General features: G+C 48.4%; 8 protein-coding genes; 4 read left to right on the top strand and 4 right to left on the bottom strand.

The window, feature by feature from the left end:
- Nucleotides 1-100: 100 nt before the first annotated feature.
- FFUJ_06328 (uncharacterized protein) lies at nt 101-1,839 on the top strand (the record flags this gene model as incomplete). XM_023579641.1 has 3 exons in its annotated part: nt 101-417; nt 471-1,070; nt 1,119-1,839. The coding sequence occupies 3 exons, from the start codon at nt 101-103 to the stop codon at nt 1,837-1,839; spliced, it is 1,638 nt and encodes a 545-aa protein (XP_023432442.1).
- Nucleotides 1,840-2,829: 990 nt separating this feature from the next.
- FFUJ_06327 (probable phosphopantothenate-cysteine ligase) lies at nt 2,830-3,927 on the top strand (the record flags this gene model as incomplete). The annotated part of the gene is made up of 1 exon (XM_023579640.1): nt 2,830-3,927. One exon carries the CDS (start codon nt 2,830-2,832, stop codon nt 3,925-3,927), a length of 1,098 nt encoding a protein of 365 aa, XP_023432441.1.
- A 308-nt stretch (nt 3,928-4,235) lies between these two features.
- On the bottom strand, nt 4,236-5,647 carry FFUJ_06326 (related to monocarboxylate transporter 2; the record flags this gene model as incomplete). XM_023579638.1 has 2 exons in its annotated part: nt 4,236-5,146; nt 5,194-5,647. The coding sequence occupies 2 exons, from the start codon at nt 5,645-5,647 to the stop codon at nt 4,236-4,238; spliced, it is 1,365 nt and encodes a 454-aa protein (XP_023432440.1).
- Nucleotides 5,648-6,403: 756 nt separating this feature from the next.
- On the bottom strand, nt 6,404-7,256 carry FFUJ_06325 (uncharacterized protein; the record flags this gene model as incomplete). XM_023579637.1 has 2 exons in its annotated part: nt 6,404-7,134; nt 7,184-7,256. 2 exons carry the CDS (start codon nt 7,254-7,256, stop codon nt 6,404-6,406), a joined length of 804 nt encoding a protein of 267 aa, XP_023432439.1.
- Nucleotides 7,257-8,134: 878 nt separating this feature from the next.
- Nucleotides 8,135-10,015, bottom strand: FFUJ_06324 (related to AP1-like transcription factor; the record flags this gene model as incomplete). XM_023579636.1 has 3 exons in its annotated part: nt 8,135-8,381; nt 8,436-9,454; nt 9,512-10,015. 3 exons carry the CDS (start codon nt 10,013-10,015, stop codon nt 8,135-8,137), a joined length of 1,770 nt encoding a protein of 589 aa, XP_023432438.1.
- A 2,648-nt stretch (nt 10,016-12,663) lies between these two features.
- Nucleotides 12,664-13,150, top strand: FFUJ_06323 (uncharacterized protein; the record flags this gene model as incomplete). XM_023579635.1 has 2 exons in its annotated part: nt 12,664-12,850; nt 12,903-13,150. 2 exons carry the CDS (start codon nt 12,664-12,666, stop codon nt 13,148-13,150), a joined length of 435 nt encoding a protein of 144 aa, XP_023432437.1.
- A 1,381-nt stretch (nt 13,151-14,531) lies between these two features.
- FFUJ_06322 (uncharacterized protein) lies at nt 14,532-15,547 on the top strand (the record flags this gene model as incomplete). XM_023579634.1 has 4 exons in its annotated part: nt 14,532-14,621; nt 14,674-14,751; nt 14,804-14,915; nt 14,976-15,547. The coding sequence occupies 4 exons, from the start codon at nt 14,532-14,534 to the stop codon at nt 15,545-15,547; spliced, it is 852 nt and encodes a 283-aa protein (XP_023432436.1).
- A 1,052-nt stretch (nt 15,548-16,599) lies between these two features.
- On the bottom strand, nt 16,600-17,202 carry FFUJ_06321 (uncharacterized protein; the record flags this gene model as incomplete). The annotated part of the gene is made up of 1 exon (XM_023579633.1): nt 16,600-17,202. The coding sequence occupies one exon, from the start codon at nt 17,200-17,202 to the stop codon at nt 16,600-16,602; it is 603 nt and encodes a 200-aa protein (XP_023432435.1).
- Between the last annotated feature and the right edge of the window lie 766 nt (nt 17,203-17,968).

Raw genomic sequence — 17,968 nt, 5'->3', positions numbered from 1 at the left:
CCTCAGCTCGTGCAACCGCAGACACGCCATAAATTGAACCAAACACGATCCTTTTATCATCATCATCAACAACAACAACAACATCCGCTCCTTAATCACAATGGAATCATCCGTCTCTTCAGGCGATGCCTCGAGCTCGCGATCGAGAGCTGTCAACGACCCTGTTCTTCGAAACACATTGCGCTACACCATCTCAGCTCACGAATATGCGAGCCTGCATAAGTACATTCTCTCTCGATCCCGCGTGCTGCGTCGCGCAACACCAACGCCAACCCGTGTTGAAAAGGCGCTGCAGCCACCAAAAGGTGGTGATGATTACAACGCTAGGACAGTACGACATGCGCTCAGGGTGTTTGTGATGACTTTTCTCGGAATGAAGGGATGGGATATTGTCGCGAAGAGGATGGGTAAAGAAGAGTGAGTAGCTCACTGATGAAATAAGTGCGCAAATGGCTAATGATTCTCAACAGACCCAGTACTGGCGGCAAAAAGAAGCCGTTTTACAAATCTCCTGCTCTGAGGCTGTCCATTTCGCTTTCTACCATTCTTCTCCTTTACAGAATCCTCTTCCGTTTCTTCACTCGACTGCGTGTGCATCTTCTAGACCCTCAAGTCGAGCCTTTCCGTGCCCGCAATCCCCGAACCGCAGCGATGCTGACATCTCCCTCTGCACCCGCCATCGGTGCCTCATTCGCTGGCCTGGCTCTTGGCATTTACCCAGCACAAAAGATGCGTGTCACTATCGCCATTTACACGATCTTCCGTGCTCTGGAGTTTGCCTACAACTTCTGTGAGGCTGATGGCCTCATCTGGGGCCGAAAGAACGGCGTCAAGAGGGAGAGGCCTTGGTGGTTCGGAAGCTGGATGTTGCAGCCATTTGCTTTTGGACAGCTTCTTCACGCTGCTGTTTTCGATCGTGATTGCTTCCCCAAACCTTTTGGAGATTTGATCTTCAAGAGTTCATCGGCTTACTTGCATCCGCGCCCGCAAGACTGGCCGTCGAGCGTTAAGTGGCCTCAGACTTCTGAGATCGTCGACAGCTTGGCTCAAATGGCGCGCCTGAGCTGGCCGTAAGTTAATAAGCCCCGAGAAAAAAGACTTTATACTGACCGTCATAGGGCGTATGTTTCTCCCACTCTCTTCCCTGGCAAGGAGGTTCTTCCTCCCAGTCTCAGTGCAATTGCGCCACTGACATCTCGAGCTCATCCTCTTATCACATCTCTCTCATGCGCCACATTGCACCCGGGAGACCCATCTTGTGCCCGAACTTATCTCACTTTCTGGCTTCAGACTTTCCCACCATTTGCTCGCTTCTTCGTCGCAGTCTTTTCTGCGCTCACCGTCATTCCCCGATTCTCCAGCCTTTACCACAACCCTCTGGCTACCCTCCAGCGCATCATCACCAAAGCCCTCCGCATGTCTACCTTTGCGACAGGTGCGCTCTCTACAGCCTGGGCTTCGATCTGCTTCTTCCAGCAATGGCTTCCACGCCACGTCCTCGCGACTCAGCGTGTCTTCCTCGGTGGTTTCTTCGCTGGTCTTTGGGCTTTCGTTGAGCGACGAAACGGCCGTGGGCTGTTCCTGTATAGCGCACGCGCCAGTGTCGACAGCCTCTGGAAGGTAGGCGTGAAGCGTCGCTGGTGGAAGAGCATGAAGGGTGGCGATATTTGGGTCTTCATGCTGGCACTCATGGTCACTGGTGTTGTTTACGAGAAGGATGCCCAAGCAATCCGCGAGACCAACTGGCGAAAGGGAGTCAGTTGGCTTCAGGGCCAGGGATGGAGAGATTGGGGAGCTGAGGATGATGAGGATGAGGAGAACAAGGACAAGGAGGAGTGATGTTTCATGGATGATGAAAGCACAGTATGGTGTTGGGCGCAATTGCGGTTGTTTATTGGCATAGGATGGAGGCTTATTTATGTTTGCATTGGTTAATAGTCTGATATCCCACATAATGGTAGTATTTATCGCATAATAATTTCATTTAAAACCTTTGTACCTAAGCCAGCAGATGTTCTAGACACTTGAAATGTGAGATAACCATGAAAGAGGAAGTATTCGCTGAGAGACCCTTTTCTGTGTAGGCTCTCGCGGATCTGCAAGGGGCCTCTACACCTCACTGCCCCGTACATGACGGGCTCAAATGAATGTTGTATAGCCTTTGCAATAAAGTAGAGAATTGTAGTAACTCTAGAGTAAGTATCGGATTGTTTGGAACAAGTGTCGCTTTCATGGGCAGTCCTCAGGAATGAACATGATATGATCCGAGATAGTGGACTAGTTACCGAGGTATACTGCAGCTTATCAGTAATCATTGCCTTCTGGACAGCAAATGCTTGAAATGATGACATATTCAGTCTCATGTAAGAGCAATTCAGTCATTTCTTATAAAAGATAAGCCGAGTGACTTTAATGTACAGGGCCAACACTACAGAAGGGCGTTCACAGCTGCAGGCTGTAGGGCAGACTCACAACTTCAAAACCCACCGGGATGATAAATGCGTAAGTAGTATCCGTCACAGTCGATGGGGCATTTTACTAAAGAACCAGAACCAGAAACTACTAAACATAAATATCTCTCAATTTCCACTTCCTCATCCTCTCTCATCAATTCCTGTATCATCATCTCATTATCATTCTTACTAGAATCTCTCCGTCTCACTACCTTAGTCTCCGGATCCGGATCCGGGTGTCAAAGACCAAACCCCGCCGCCGCCGCCCGCCCGGACCTCCGCATCTCCGCCCCGGAGCTTGTTCAATCATTCACCGTGGCCAAATCATTGGTCACACACAGCCTGAATTGCGTTCACTTCAGAAACACTAAACAAAATGGCTACACCTGCCAACACCGCTGCTGAGGCCCTTGCTTCCGAGCAGACATACTTTGCTCAGAACCCTCCTCCGCGCAATTTATCAGCCCACACAGCTCTCGCCGCTGGCTTCATCTCCTCTCACGCCGCCGCGGGCCGTCGTGTTGTCCTCGTCACATCGGGCGGCACTACCGTCCCTCTTGAGAAGCAGACTGTTCGGTACATCGACAACTTCAGTGCTGGAACTCGTGGTGCTACGAGCGCCGAGTACTTTCTCGAAGCTGGATATGCCGTCATCTTCCTCCATCGTCAGTTCAGTCTGCTGCCGTACTCGCGACATTATTCGCATGCTACCGATTGCTTCCTAGACTTTTTGACTGAGGATGGAAGTGGAAGAATTGGTGTGAGGAGTGAGGTGCAGGATAAGATGCAGGAGGTGTTGAGAAAGTATCGCAAGGCGAGGGATGACAATATGCTTCTCACACTGCCCTTTGTCACTATTGTCGACTATCTCCATGAGCTGCGAGAAATTGCCCGACTCATGCGCCCTCTTGGTCCGTCAGGTCTTCTCTACCTCGCCGCAGCCGTGTCGGACTTCTTCGTTCCTCCTGATCGTATGGCCGAGCACAAGATCCAGTCAACCAACGCCGTTGAGCAGAAGCGACCAGACGATGAAGAGACTTTTGATAACTTTGACTCCTCGCCTTCTGTCCCACGCTCAAAGCGCCTCGTCATCGATCTCGACCCTGTCCCCAAGTTTCTCAAGAATCTCGTGGATGGATGGGCGCCAGAGGGCATGATTGTGTCTTTCAAGCTTGAGACGGACCCAGCGCTTCTTGTTCGCAAGGCTCGCTACAGTCTTGATCGATATCAGCACCATCTCGTCATTGGAAATCTTCTATCCACGCGCAAGTGGGAAGTCGTGTTTGTGAGTCCTAAGAGGGACGATAACTGGGTGCGTGTGCCGAGAGAGGGCGGTTGGGGAGAAGCTGAGGGCAGGCCGCTTGTGGCAGAGGAGCTGCCAAGTCAAGAGCCAGATGTTGAGATTGAATCGCTCATTATTCCCGCGGTACAAGAGCTTCATGGTGAGCATATCAAGGCACAGAAACAGAAGTAGGCTGTGCCCTCGGGTTCAAGATAAATGTGGAATACCCAGATAGAAGGCTCATTCATAACAACGAGGTGAGCGCAAGCATACAAAACAATAACTATTATATTTTCCTACGAACTATGGTATCTATGTACAAAAACTCGCAGCAATGATATTGGCATTCTCAACTCTTTTTTGTATCCAAAACTCCTTTCCCAAGATAATAGCAATACTTTTCATGGTGTCATAAATTTGTGTTCAGTCTTCAATAAAAGACGACAGCCGTTCAGTCTCGAGGTTTGATTCCGTTAGACGCTGATGTGCTCGATGAATGCTCAAAGGGCAGCCTTCCAGTTGTGCCAGCCCAAGAGAGTGACCTTGGCCAGGAACAACGAGATCATGGATGCCACGTAAACGGCACCAGTCAAGATGATAAGACCCCAGTATTCACCACCATTGGCCTGGACGATGCTACCACCAATGGGAATACCGATGAGACAAGCAAAAGACACGATTGTATAGGCCGTAGCATAATAACGTCCATACTCTTGCGTTTTGCACAGTCGACCGATACAGACAGGCGCAATGGCGATGGATGTTCCAGAAGAGAAACCGAACAGGACGGTGAAGATAATGACACCAGCTGTGGTTCCACCAAGAGGTAGCCATACGCAGAAGCAGGCCACAATGGCAAGGATCACAGCCAGGATGCTGACGTTAAAAGGACCGATCACATCGGCATAGTAGCCGGGCAGAAGTCGACCGATGACCGAACCAGCGTTGAGGATAGGAATGAGGTTGTAGGAGAAATCCTTTCCGAAGCCCTTGTGCAGCGCATATGTCGAGATGTAGCCGAGAGGAATGAAGAGGGAGAACTCCAACATGAAGACACCAATCGTGGTGAAGAGGAAAGGCAGACTCTTGAAGATGAGAAAGTTGGGGTGCGCAGTAGCGTCCTTGGCGGGTGGAAGCCGAGATTTGAGAAGACAGATACCGATCAAACTGCAGCAAAGGCAGATGAGAGCAATGACTCGAGTGGCCCATCCGTAACCAATCTTTTCGATTAGCCTCGTCAGCATGAAGGGGTAGATGATACCGCCGATTCCACCAGCAGTAGATGCAACGCCAGTCGCTAGTCCACGTCTAGCCTTGAAGAAGTGGCCTACAGCAGCGATCGATGGTGTGAAGAGAAGTGATGATCCAAAACCACAGAGGAGGCCAAAGGCGACGACAAAGTGCCAGAGTTCTATAACAGTCAGCACATCAAAACCACAATCTCAAAGAGAAACTTACCAGTTGCAAAACTCATAAAGATCATACCGCCAACGGTGAACACAGCGCCGGCAATGACAAGCCATCTCGGACCATACTTGTCAAAGACTGGACCAATGTACACACCGCAAAAGAAGGCGAGAAAGGTGTAGATGGAAAAGATCCAACCGACAGTACCCTCGCTATACTCTGTGAGTTGGTTGTCGAGAACATAGGCCTGAAACGTGCCGAGAGTGTTCATTAGTCCAAGCGAAGCGAATAGAGAGAACCACGAACCAGCGACCACGGACCACGCCTGCAAGCCGCCCTCGGGATAGGTTTCCTGGAACGACGCTGTCGATGCTGCAGTCGGTTGCTTCTCTAGATCGGCTCCTGATTTTGCGTTGGTTTCGTTTCCTTGGTCGAGCTGGTTGACATGGTCGTTGATCTCGTCATCCTCGTAGAGGGCACGAGATGTGACTTGGTGACAATCCATTATTTGAGCAATCGTAATGTTTCCTTTTCCGTCCCCAAATACCTAGCACGCTTTTCTTTCTTCCTTTCTTTTACAACTGTCGCAGCATATCAGACATGGAGTTGAAGACTACACTCGGAGGCGAAAACAAAAAGATTAGACATGCTTAAATATAAGAATGATCGGATTTCGGCGTGGCCCCGGGTCGAAAAAGCCAGGCCCGCTTTCGGAGTGCGGCCTGAATTGCCGTAGTGGTCGAGTTCCTCGTTGACATGAGAGTAATGAAAACTCATCATTTGTTCGTCAAGGTCCTTGAGCTCCACCCTCTACACGGATATATACGGTCGTAAATCCCAACTCAACTGAGAGAGACCTGACCTGTTGGGTCTAAGCCCAAAGCATGGTAGACGCCTTCTCAAGACAAGTCCCGTTGTTAATGCAGCCCAATTCGCCATCTTTCCTCATCGGAAACGAGCAACATACATTGTCGGTCAAGATAGTCAACGCACTTGGTCCTCCGTCATTGAACTGTGGGTGGTCAGATGGGTCCTCTCTACCCCAGCTTTATTCCTATGCCGCTATCTTAACCGGCCTCAACCCTCGAGCTCGCTGTTGGTCTGAGTCACATCGGTCTTCTGATAGGCTTGAAAAGTCGTGATTGAATGGGTTCGCCCAATTATATCCTTTTGGGATGCTTTTGGTCGGGGAATTATGCATTACTATCTGTCAATTGCATCAATGGCACCATAGCTGGCTGAACTAACCTCCTCTGCAGAATCAAGCCTCCTCGTCTTCCACATCCTCCATGGTCACATGCCGTGATGATTGGCCTTGATCGGGTCGTGCTTCCGCGTTGCGATCCGCCGTCTTGAGATAGCCCTCTTGTTCTAGCCGATCTGCTTCCTCCGGCTCTATTAACCCTCCTTGACCTTGACCCTTGTTCATCTTCATCTTGACTGCCGTAGGCACAAATGCCGAAACAGCCTCTTTTCTGAGATCGCGCACCACAGGCTTGGCTTCGTACACGGTTTTCGCTTCGACGACTGGCACTTCCTTCTTTTGGTGTTTGTCCTCGCCGTCCGGCCTTGTAGGGTTCTCTGCCTCCCTCCTTGCTCGTCGTTCGGCATACCATTTGTCCATGACTTCTTTGGGAATCGGCGGGGGTGTATCTCGAGGCATAGGAATACTCTTGACGTCGTCGGGAACCTCATCGTCGCTTGTCGTAGCATCATTAGAACCTCTGCGCCTCTTCCCTAATACCCTAGATCCTGAGTCGTGATCTCTGTTCCATCCTCGACTGAATGTTGGTGCTTTGTCGCCAAGTGCTTCTCTGGCCTTCTTCACTGCTTTGAGTTCCTTTTCGAGCCCTTCTAATGTCTGTTCCTCATGACGAGTAAGCTTGCCGCCGCTTGATGTGATTTTCTTGAGGTCGTCGATCTGTTTTTGAATGCGCTCGGGGTTCTTTCGCGATAGCTTCTCGTTTAGGCGTTCTTGCCGTTCATGCTTGCCTATGTTTCCAGTTAGAAGGTCCAATGCGATCATCAGGATTCGTCTCACCTTTCTTGAGAGCTTTCGCCTTGTCAGCTTTGCGCTGGGCCTGGACGGGGTTGTAATTCTTCTCTTTTGGCATTGTGAAGGATCGGAGATCGCTATTTGTGCAAGGCTGGAATCGAGACTGTCAATGTATTTTCCAGGAATCTCTGCTGAAGGCCAAAAAATAAATAAACAATCGCTACTGGGCATGCGAGAGTTGGTTTTAAGCTGAGTACGGCTTGTTCAAGATGATTTGGTCTGGCTAAAGCTTCCTTGTCGCGATCACCTGGCTCCACTTGATGACTAAGATTAGATGTCATGATAAAAATCACAACAGCTTTCAGTCAACGATGGCCTCAAAAATGATGTCACGGCGATCTTCTACTTGCAATTCAAACTTCTTAGATCTCAATTTAATGGCGCATGCAGCGTCTGGATGTTACAGACTGACTCAAAATAGCCGTTGCAGGGTACAATTTATATCCTTTTGAATACTAATAATCATATCACAAAAGCGCCTCCAACACATTGATCTCTTCACGTAGTATAATGAAAGTTGAATGGTCCCTTTGATGTACATCTTTGATCAGCATGTGCGTTGCCAAGTCACAGTGATCATCAAATATCCCCTGTTAAGCCCCTGACAGTTGAAACCAGAAATAAGTCATAATTATTCATAGCAGCAAAAAAATGTCCATCCAAAAACAAAGCATAAGTAAATCCCACAAGAAATTTCAAGCTGAGTTAACAGGTCGAAGATTTCATGGCATGCTATAGAACCATACCATAGATCATCCTTTCTCCTTTCCATGCATCCAATTCCGTTGACGGAGGTAAATCAAGCGCCGGAATCCCTTGGTTTTCCGATCCCATCCTGTCTGTTGTAAACGCCTTAATCATTGTGTAGCTGTGTGCTGGGTATGCCGCCGAAGTTTGTAGTGTACAGCCGAATCTTTGTTCATAATAAGCCTGGCCTCAAATTGGCAGGCCAATATGCTTATCTTGGTTTGGGTCACTCGACTTTATTTCCACACCCAACTGTTGGGCGACACAACTACTGGAGACGTCTTTGCCCATATACTTTTGCAGAATGGTGTCAAAGTCGGTCTCAGCAACCACAGGACCAGTGCCAGAGCATTTGGCCTTCTTGGTAAGTTCGGAGCAGAGGCCGTCGAGGTCGAATTCACCATTCTGTGCCTTGGGGCAAGCTTGAAGTTTCTCCCTGTGGAAACGTGTTAGAGACAGACATTTTCTGATTCTATGAGTTGATACATACCACAGTTGATTGCAGTTCATGTTCTGCTTCTTAAGTGGTTCGTCATCGGACTCCTTTTGAGCATCAATCTGATCAATGAGGTTCGATGACTTCTTGGCCTGCCCATTGAGATGCGCGCTGGGGCTGTTAGGAGCCATGTTGTAAGGAGTGAAGAAATCGCTGTCAAGAGCATCGTTGAAGAAGTCGTCGAAAGATGGGTTTGCCAAGACGTTTTCTTGAGGCTCGCGATAATCACCAAAGAGCTGTGGGTCAAACTGTCCACCGTTCTGTTGTGACAGCCAGTCAAAGTTGGTGCTGTTGAGATCAATGTTGCCGAACTGACTGGGGTTGTTATTGCTGTTCTGGTGTGTCTGCTCCTCGCCAATGGTAGCCATCGTATCAACAGGCTTGAAGCCCATGGGAGACTGGTTGAAAGGCTCGGGTGATGTTCCGCAAGAAGAGCTGGGGCCAGTGTTGGAATGAGATGAAGCAGATGGGGAGCTGGAAGCGCCATTGACGCTGTAGCTTGCAGAGTCAACACTCGCGCGAGAGGGATTGGTGGCAGAGCTTGCCATGGAAGGGCTGAAGACACCCGAGAACTTGGCCAAGTCGTCCTTGAATTGTTGTGCGGATTGCACGTTGTTGTTGAGACTGTTGGTAGGGCTTGGGTATGTGATCTTTTGCTGATCCGGGCTTGTGGGTGATGAGCCAGTCTTGCTAACAGGTGGTCCTGGAAGCATGCCGAATTTGGGAAACTCGAACTGGAAGTTGACATCGCTGAGGTTGCTGACGGCAGCGCTGCCGAAAGGAACCTTTTCTCTGGGCAGTGACTTGGTAGCTGACATCACTGTGACCTTCTGCTTATACTGATTGAGTTCAGCTGTCATGCGCTCAACCTGAGCTCGAAGCATGCCATTCTCATGGTTGGCAGCCTGCGAAGCCTTCTCTAGCTCTTCGACCTTTGTCTCAAGGTCCTTCAAGTGCTTCTCCTTGCGTTCTCTGAAAGCACGCTGAGCGGCTCGGTTTTGAGCCTTGCGCTTCTATTATATGAATTAGTAAGTAATACACTTTATATGTAATCAGTTGTTAAAACGTACCGAGCTGGGCTCGGATGTAAGAGGCTTACGACCAGGCTTCTTAGGGACCTTGTCGGTACTCTCACGGCGCTTGTGATCCCCACCAGGGCTATCTTCATCATCCTCGTCATCAGGGTAGCTGCGCTTCTCTGGGGTATCGGTCTCTGGGGAGTCGGACAGAGCGACAGAACCAGAGTTGTTGTTGGGCTCCGTGGAAGTAGCGGGAAGATCTCCAATCATGGAAGGCTGGTCCTCGCTGGCGAAGGAGAAGTCGAAACCAGAATCGCCAAAGTCATAGTCGTAGTTATCGAGGAAGGGACTCTCCTGGTAGCCTGTAGCGGTGGCGGGCTTTTGCTGGCCAGCAGAATTGCGGAACGTCGTAGGAGAAACTGTCAGGGAATTGTCCACGGAAGAACCAGAAAGCTGCTGCTTGTTGGAGTTGAGAGCAGCAAAGAGCAGGTTCTGCTGTTGCGGGGTCAAGAGAAAGTTGGGTGGCAAAGTGCCCCCAGTACCGGTAGAAGCCATCGCGAAATATGAAACGGGCGATCGAAAGGAGGCGTAACGTCGAGGAGCGATTTGAAATCGAGGCAGACGAAACTGATGTCGGGCGGCTTGATTATAGATTCAAGCTCTCTGCCAGTCCAGGCTCACGCAGGAGGGGACAAAGAGCCAGACCAGAGGCTGTCTGTGCCTGAAGCCTGTGTAGCGGCGACGTCGGGGACCTAGACGAGCGGGGCGGGCTTCTGCTCGCTGGGTTATGATGCTGGCATATAACTAATTGTCAAACGGCGACGAGAAGAGAGGCAAAGTTGAATAATAAGAAGAACGGAGTTTTCGGATTCAGGCCGCAAAGGACAGGATGGAAACTGAAGCTACTATGGTATGTAAGGTAACAGTATGTAAGATTGATGATGAAATCGGTGGTTTCTGGTGTCAGGCGGAGCCAAGAATGGGCGAGGAAGGGAAATCGAGTGAGATGGATGGCTGCAGTAGTAGGTAGAGCGGGGGCAGCTGAGCGGGCGTTGGAGTTGAATCGCACTGTAGGTACTGTATCTACGCGTACCCAGAGCCTAGCAGGGCAAGCAAAGGCAAGCAGGTAGGCAGAGCAAGGCCAAGCAAGGGTCCAATGCGGAGCGTCCGACTAGAAAATTTGCTGCCTGAGTCACAAAGATTCCTTCTAGTTCATTCTTCCATCAGCTCACTAGACCCTGAACAGGAACCATACTGGGTGGGGGTCAGCGAGTTTCCGAGAGAGGCTGGGTACAGGAACGTGAACTCTCGACAGTGCGAATAGCGTCAAAGTTGCATTTGTCAGCCGGGGCTACCGGTCCTCGGGACCCATGGATATCTTACAATAGAGAGGACGAAACAAAAAGCCCATCTAGGCCATGCCAAAACGAGCCATGAGCATGTTGTTGTCCGTCCGTCTTTTCTCTCTTCTCTATCGTCTGGAGGAGGCTCTGACTCACAATAAAAAGCCGTTTGCCCATGAGCTTTTATCCATTGGCACTTTGCCTGTGACCGACCCAGCGACTTATACCCGAACGTTTTCGGCAGATCTTATTAGTTGACATGCACGCCCTTCGACGTTGTGCACGAGTCTCTCGAGTATTCCCCCCTATCTCGGCCTTGTCTTGTTTGACAGTGGCGATTCCTCCTGAACCGACGGCATTATGCTCCTCCGACTGCAACAGAATGTCGTTTACTTACTGTAATGGCCGGCCTTGGACTCATGTCTCAATCACAATGCAGAATTGACTCAAGACTATGACCTTGGTTATGCTTCGACTGACAAGCCTCATGACCTCATAGTTGACTGTTTCTGACTCCTAACAACGCCCCGTTCAACTCTGCTGCAGCCATTGCCTTATCCCCGAGCCACAACCACGCGGTCCTGTCGAAATTCTCCCCGCCCCCGGATTTAGACCAAGATTCGGAGTTTGCCACACGGCGCATTCACCTCGGTTTCGACCAATCAATGGGAATTATTCGTCCCAATGGGTCAAGTCCAGTTATCAATCGCTAAAATCTCAACCGTAATTTTGCATCTCAACGGCTGCCAGAATCAGCTCTCTGGATGCGAAAGTTCTTCAGAAACAATTGCACTATTGTGGCCAATCATTCTCTTGCTCTTGTGTAGCAACCCAGCTACAAGTTAGCAAGTTCGGAGCTCAGGTCGGACGTAAGCATCTGCGGCGTAGTGTGGTCCCTCGATCTGATATGCATGGATGTTTTGGAATCATCCAGGACCCTTGTTTGCATGAGCTTGCACGTGATTACTGTCTGAATTCTACCTATCTTGAAACATCCCGTAACGTCTTGACTTAACCTGTAGTTCAACATCACGGCATGTTAAACCGTATCTTCGGGCTGTCGGTAGTTGGACCTAAACTTAGGACCTCTATCCTAATTGATGAGAAGACTTAGGTAAGTTTAGTGTATCTTAGTAGATATTTAGACCAGTGAATTCAACACCTGGGTCAACGGCAGAAGTTTTCTTGCTCCCCGGAGTATGTCGCTTACGTGTAAACATATCAGATGCTCAGTAGAGTATGGGAATTTGGATCAATGGCTTATGCCCCTTCACTACTCAGCGTAGTGACAATGCTTCGTAATTTTTAGACATGATTCATCACCCGGTGAGATTGAAGCTTGCCATGGTCGCCAGGATTATTGCGCACCACCCTTCGTCCTCTATCATCTACCTACCAGCATGGATTGTTGATTCCATTATTATTGTTCGCGGTGGTGTTTCCGCAAAGACCAGTGTTGGTATTGTTCATGCCATGTTACTCATGAAGAACATGAACTATACAATGGCAACAGGGGGCATCTTGGTGCTTATAGTATTTCTATGGCCAGCACTTGAGCCGCTCTTGTTTGAGATGTTGAGGTTGCGGCAGGTGGGCGCTGCCCAAGTATTCAAAGGCACTTTGCCTCATGGCCGTTTAAGAAGTCTTGATAAGAAGCGATCTACGATAGGCGTTTCATTTTGATACTAATTGATTCATTTGACGGAATGATATGCGTGTATTGTCTGTAGTTGCTACCACTAGTCCCGATATTGGTCCACCAGAGAATCCATAGCCTTGCCCACGGCCAGTTTAGTCCAGCACTCAGTTGCTATCCTCCCCATCTGCCATCTCCTCATCTTAATTGGAGTCGATCCCATCATGGAACTCATCACGCATGCGCTGACAAGCATGAACCGCCTCAAGAGTGGAAATGGCCCAAGCGATGATATGCTGCTGGGCAGCCCCCATAGTGCGGTTGCCGACCCAAGGGCAGTACTCCGTTTCGCCCTCTTTGTGGGAACTCCACATCAGGTTCATTCGGTGTTTGCAGAGACGTCGGTAATCGGTGACCTTGAGTGAAAGGGGCTTCTCAAGGATGCACTGATATGAGCGGCCAGTGCAATTGAAAATGAAGAAAGGTGTAATGGTAATCACTGTGAATCTCGCGGAAACAAGGGTTGCCTATATCATCTTCTTGAGATGGAAGACTATTGTCGCAGCATATATGCGAGATATCATAAGCAAGAAGCACTTCGCGTCCGTGAATGACCCTGTTCATGAAAGAGATATTGTACTCGGCTGTCAGTTGTTGAGACAGACCCTTCTTGGTGAACTCCAGGTTGCTGGGAACCATCATGGTTTCTAACCATATAACTCAAGGTCCGCATGGCTTTTTCATTATGATCTGAAGTTGCACCGAGTATACGTTATCATTGTTCCTTTACATCGGGGCTGATTCTGGCCGTACCATTGGTCTCATTTGACCTTGTAAAGTACAAGCACAGAGTAATGTTGTAGGTGGGTTGCAGACAATGCAGACAATGCAGACAATGAATTTCTGGCGGTCTTGTTTTAGGAGGCGATGCCAAACCGAGAACGATTCCTTCAATCTGTAAAATAATCCTCCTTATAGAAGTCCCTCGTAATACGTAAAAGATTGTGGTATATGCCCCAGACAACTTCATTGAGCTCTTGTTGTCCGTAAACCCGGTAATATGAAGATGTCCCTGTATGGTTCCCCTATCTTTCTACATTACAGGGAATCAATATAGACATTATGAAAGAGTCTCCTCATTAATATTGTTTCAGAATCTCGCTTCCAGAACGAGATGGCAATTAGGGTATCTATATATGAGCATCTGTGTCTAGGCGCTGGTTTGTATACCATTATTCAGTCTCTTCTATGGGACAGACTGGGATAATTGTCTGTACCCAAACATGTTCAATAAATTGCCCAGCCAATGCACTTGCGACCTCATACAACTAATACCGAGCAAGTAGACGATATCATCACTCCTCTTTTACTATCCTGAATATTATATCAGGAAGCTCACTGTGAAAAGTAGGGGGGGTATCTATTAGTCCATGAGATTAGAGAAGACAAAAGGCAGCCCTCGGCGCTGTTTTGGATTTGAAAGCCCCTGAAATCTCGAAGGCAATGGTATTCTTGGTTGAAGCATGACTCTAAAAGGTATATTGAGAGTACAGTACATCCAGCCTTTGTCTCCGAGTGTGGTCGTCAAAGTCTCAAGGTAGAAGAACAATGAAGGCCGCTAGATCCATAGCTTAAAGATGCGAAAAGAGAAAAGGAAGCATATCAGTCAGCCTGGGTCACTTCAATCGACGTGTTATGAATGGCCATTTAATCAACAGTGACTCACGGATCAAAAGTGTCTGGCCCATCACTGAATTCCTGAACCGCAGTACCCTAAGGATCCTAAGGATCCTAAAGACTGAAGACTCAAGACACGGACAATTCAGTCATCCCGCCTATAAATTCCCCACGAGATCGCTTCTTCCAACCTTTCTTCCTTCGACCAGCTTCATCATCAACCAACCAACCAACTTTCATCTGAGCAAGCATCGCCTCACAGATCTTCCTTTCATCCATCTCATCCTTTGCTTTCCTTCATCTGGATCAGATTGCCTGATCATACGAAAACGCTTTGCTCTCACTTTATCTGTGGCTACAGTCTTTCGTCTCACATAGCGACAATTCAACAGTCTTGTAACGCCAGGATATCACGATGGGTTTCAAAGACGACCAAGGCTACCAGCTGTACACCTTATTGACTGGTGGTCGCCCTGATGAAAAGCTACCACCGCTTGACTTCAAGGTTCGTGATCACTTCCTCTGACCTATACCCAAAACGAAACTAATCAATACAGGATGGATCTCTCCACCTTGTCCCTGGCGAGGTCTGGTGTCGATGGCGCGAGGATATCAGCGGAATCATTTGCAACTCTGTAGGTCTTACTCTAAGAACATCGTACTTACTCCGAAGGCTAATAAGAGTAGAGCGAATACCATGACGAAGAATCCCTGCGCCGACACTATGAAAGAGTCCATGGTGCAACCCTCACCGCGAAGCATCCGACTCACGGGAAAAGGAACGAAGCCATGATCTCGAGTAAGAACCCCTCGCTTGTCTTTTTGAGACGATCCATTTATCTGACACCTGGTTAAATAGGATGGTACGCAGACGTTGTCAACGGACTTCAGCCCTCCTGGCCCCGTTCTGTTCAGACTGCTCGACTGGCTGTCCAGGACCTACCCAGGGGTTCCTATTCAAACCAACTGGACTACCAGAGTGCCGTCAGACTCACTCGTCTGTTCAACAAGCATAGTCCAGACATGCCGCCAAAAGTCGGCGAAGGTCTACGTGGCTTGCTTGTCAGCGGTGCTTTCCAGCACACGGGCAGATCTGATGAAAAGCCTATCAAGCATCAGCTCAGCAAGGAGATGTTTGATGCCATCAACAACGAGCCCAAATGGATGAACATCACCTACGAACGGTGGTTCATCTTGGTCGGCGTGTATGGTGTGAAGACACTGCGACAGGAGTGTCAAGGCATTGTCGACGCCGTTCTCACTCGTTGCGGAGAAGAGCTCGATAGGAGCTTGGCCTACCAGCACGGCCCAGACGACAGCAAACCACACTTCAGTGTTTTGATCACCCAAATGTCTGACACGATCGCGAAGCAACAGAAGGAAATCGACCACCTCAAATTGGCCGTGGGAGTGGAACCTGATGACGATTGAACTGTACGGCAGCCAAGAGAATCGAGAGCTATGCGGGTATGAAGATGGTAGACTCTATTAAGAAGGTATGTACTGCATACTGGCGTGTTCAAGAGCACAGAGACAAGTGGTATAATGGCCGACAATCACCACTTTCGACGCGTTAGCCATTCGGTACAGGAAAAAGGGGACGGAAAATTTGTTATCAGAGACGAGCCTGCTCTCTTGCAGCTAGTAAAAGTCAATAGGCTCACAGAATTAAGAAGGTCAACCCCCATTATACTACGTCAATTCGAATTTTCCATACTATTCTTTGCAAGATCCGTCCGTACCGTTGTCCGTAGTATGGCCTGTAGCATTGTCCACACCGTGAACGTCCAAAAGCACATATCGAGATCACTCATGCAATGGAAATATTCACGATTTGAGATTAAAATGGTCTCTGACCGTTTCGTTTCCATTCATTACGGCCAGAGAGAAGTACAGACAGTCTAATTCCGACCTTTCCATCTGTAGCTTCCTTAACGCTTCCAGGGTGAAGTGTTTGTCACAGGCCTCTTGACAATTTTCGAATTATCTGCAACCTTTTAATCAGGAAGCGATGAGAGAGAAGTGTCTGTAAGCACTTCAAATTCACCAAAGACCGTGTTAACAAATTTATCTTCCATCTTGTGGATGAGGCTGGCTTGTATCGTCGTGTAAATTGATGTCGTGCATCATACTCTCACCAAATGCGGACAACATTCTCACCATTCGTCACAAGACCAAAATGAGGATAGCATAGAATATGTAGAGTATGGGTTTATTGTTTGGGCCGATAATCTGTGTTCCAATTTCTATTATGCAAAACCCCCTTTGTCCCAGGTCACCAGTGTCTTTAATCCTCAAGCACCAAAGCACAAGACCGATATACCCTGGTTAGTAATTGTCCAATAATTAGTACATAAAGTCTCATGGAAAAGTTCAGGCCGTAAAACTGACACATGTTAGCGAGGAAAAGAAGATTGATTAAGCTTTGGAGATACTTAGTGTGCTCGAGGAGTTCATCTTAGTTGTATCCCATCGCCTCATCCTTATCTGACTCGATATCGGCCACTGGAGTTGTCCAAGACATTATTGTCTGTAGTGGAAGAGATGTCGTTGTCTGGATCGATGTCCTGCTCTTCTTCCTCTTCATTGCTCGAGAGATCCATCAAGTCATAATCCGTGCCGGAAGAGTTAGAACTTGTAGAGATATTATCGTCATCGATGACCCTTTGAAAAATGGCTATTTGAGCCTCCAAGTCTTCGATCTCTCTGCCCTGATCCTGGAGCTCCCTTTCCTGTTTCGAGACCTGGGCTTTCAACTCACCAATCTCATGCGTTTTGTCATCGATGGTGCTGTAGGAGACACTTTGCTCATACATGAGATCTTTGATTTGTTTACCTTGCCGGCCGATCTTAGAATTGAGGTCGCGGATACCAATTGCTTGTTCATGGGTAAAATTCTGTAGTATGGCGGTTTCCTTGTCCCGTTGCATGATTTGAGCTTGAAGGTCTTCCTTGTCTGCATTCAGCTGGGTGATGCGCGCTGTCAACTTGGCAATGATCTCATCTTTGGCCCTCAAAATGTCGTGGGGATCGGAAGGGGCCTGGTAAAGTGTGATCCGCACTCCAGCTTGTGGGTTGGAAGACATGCCGAGAGATTTCCTGCCTTTATTAGCTTCCTCATACGACGGATAATGCAGGCAGAAGCATGGACGAACCGAACACAGGAGTTCTTGTAGATGAACTGATGACCTTGATTTAAGAGTGCAAGTTATCAGTCAAGTTAAGAGACGCTCAAGTGCTGTTTGAATGATGAACTTTAGTAATGGGTAGACGCGGAAAGAGTGCGATGATCAAGGACAAGAGAAAGAAGAGAAGAAAATCTGAATAGTGGCTTCATTTTCATGTATGTGGACGTTTGTAGAGTAGGCTTGGACGCTGCAAACTGGAAATGCAGGAGTATTCATGCTGTGCAGTGACAAGGAGCGTCAATGGTTGTGAATCATGCAGCATGAAGCAGCTGTGACTCAATGTAACGAAGCAGACAATGGTATCTTGGGGTTTCATACAATACAGTTGAACAAAAGCCCATTCTATCAGCACCCTACTTACCACCAACAGACACAATCGAGATCTGACAATATGCTACCAGCGCTATAGCAACATTGTCGCTGTCAGGATACAAATTCATCATTTTCCCGTTTAAATCGCATTGTGGATGGTTGTACTCAAGGAATAAACATTTTACCTTCAATACCATCACCGACAACCTATACATTGCGAGTTTCCTCGCGCCGTTTCAGTCAACCGATGCTGCCATTGACCAGGTTGTCACGAAGGTGGCTATGGACAACCTCAAAAGTTGCAAACAAATCAACAACGAATGTGAATCACAGAGCTAGAGAAGACTTGGAA

The sequence above is a fragment of the Fusarium fujikuroi genome, chromosome FFUJ_chr06 (genome assembly GCF_900079805.1).
Source record: "Fusarium fujikuroi IMI 58289 draft genome, chromosome FFUJ_chr06".
NCBI lineage: Eukaryota > Fungi > Ascomycota > Sordariomycetes > Hypocreales > Nectriaceae > Fusarium > Fusarium fujikuroi.
Note: the sequence above shows the minus strand (reverse complement) of the source record. Positions and strands in the feature narration are given on the sequence as shown.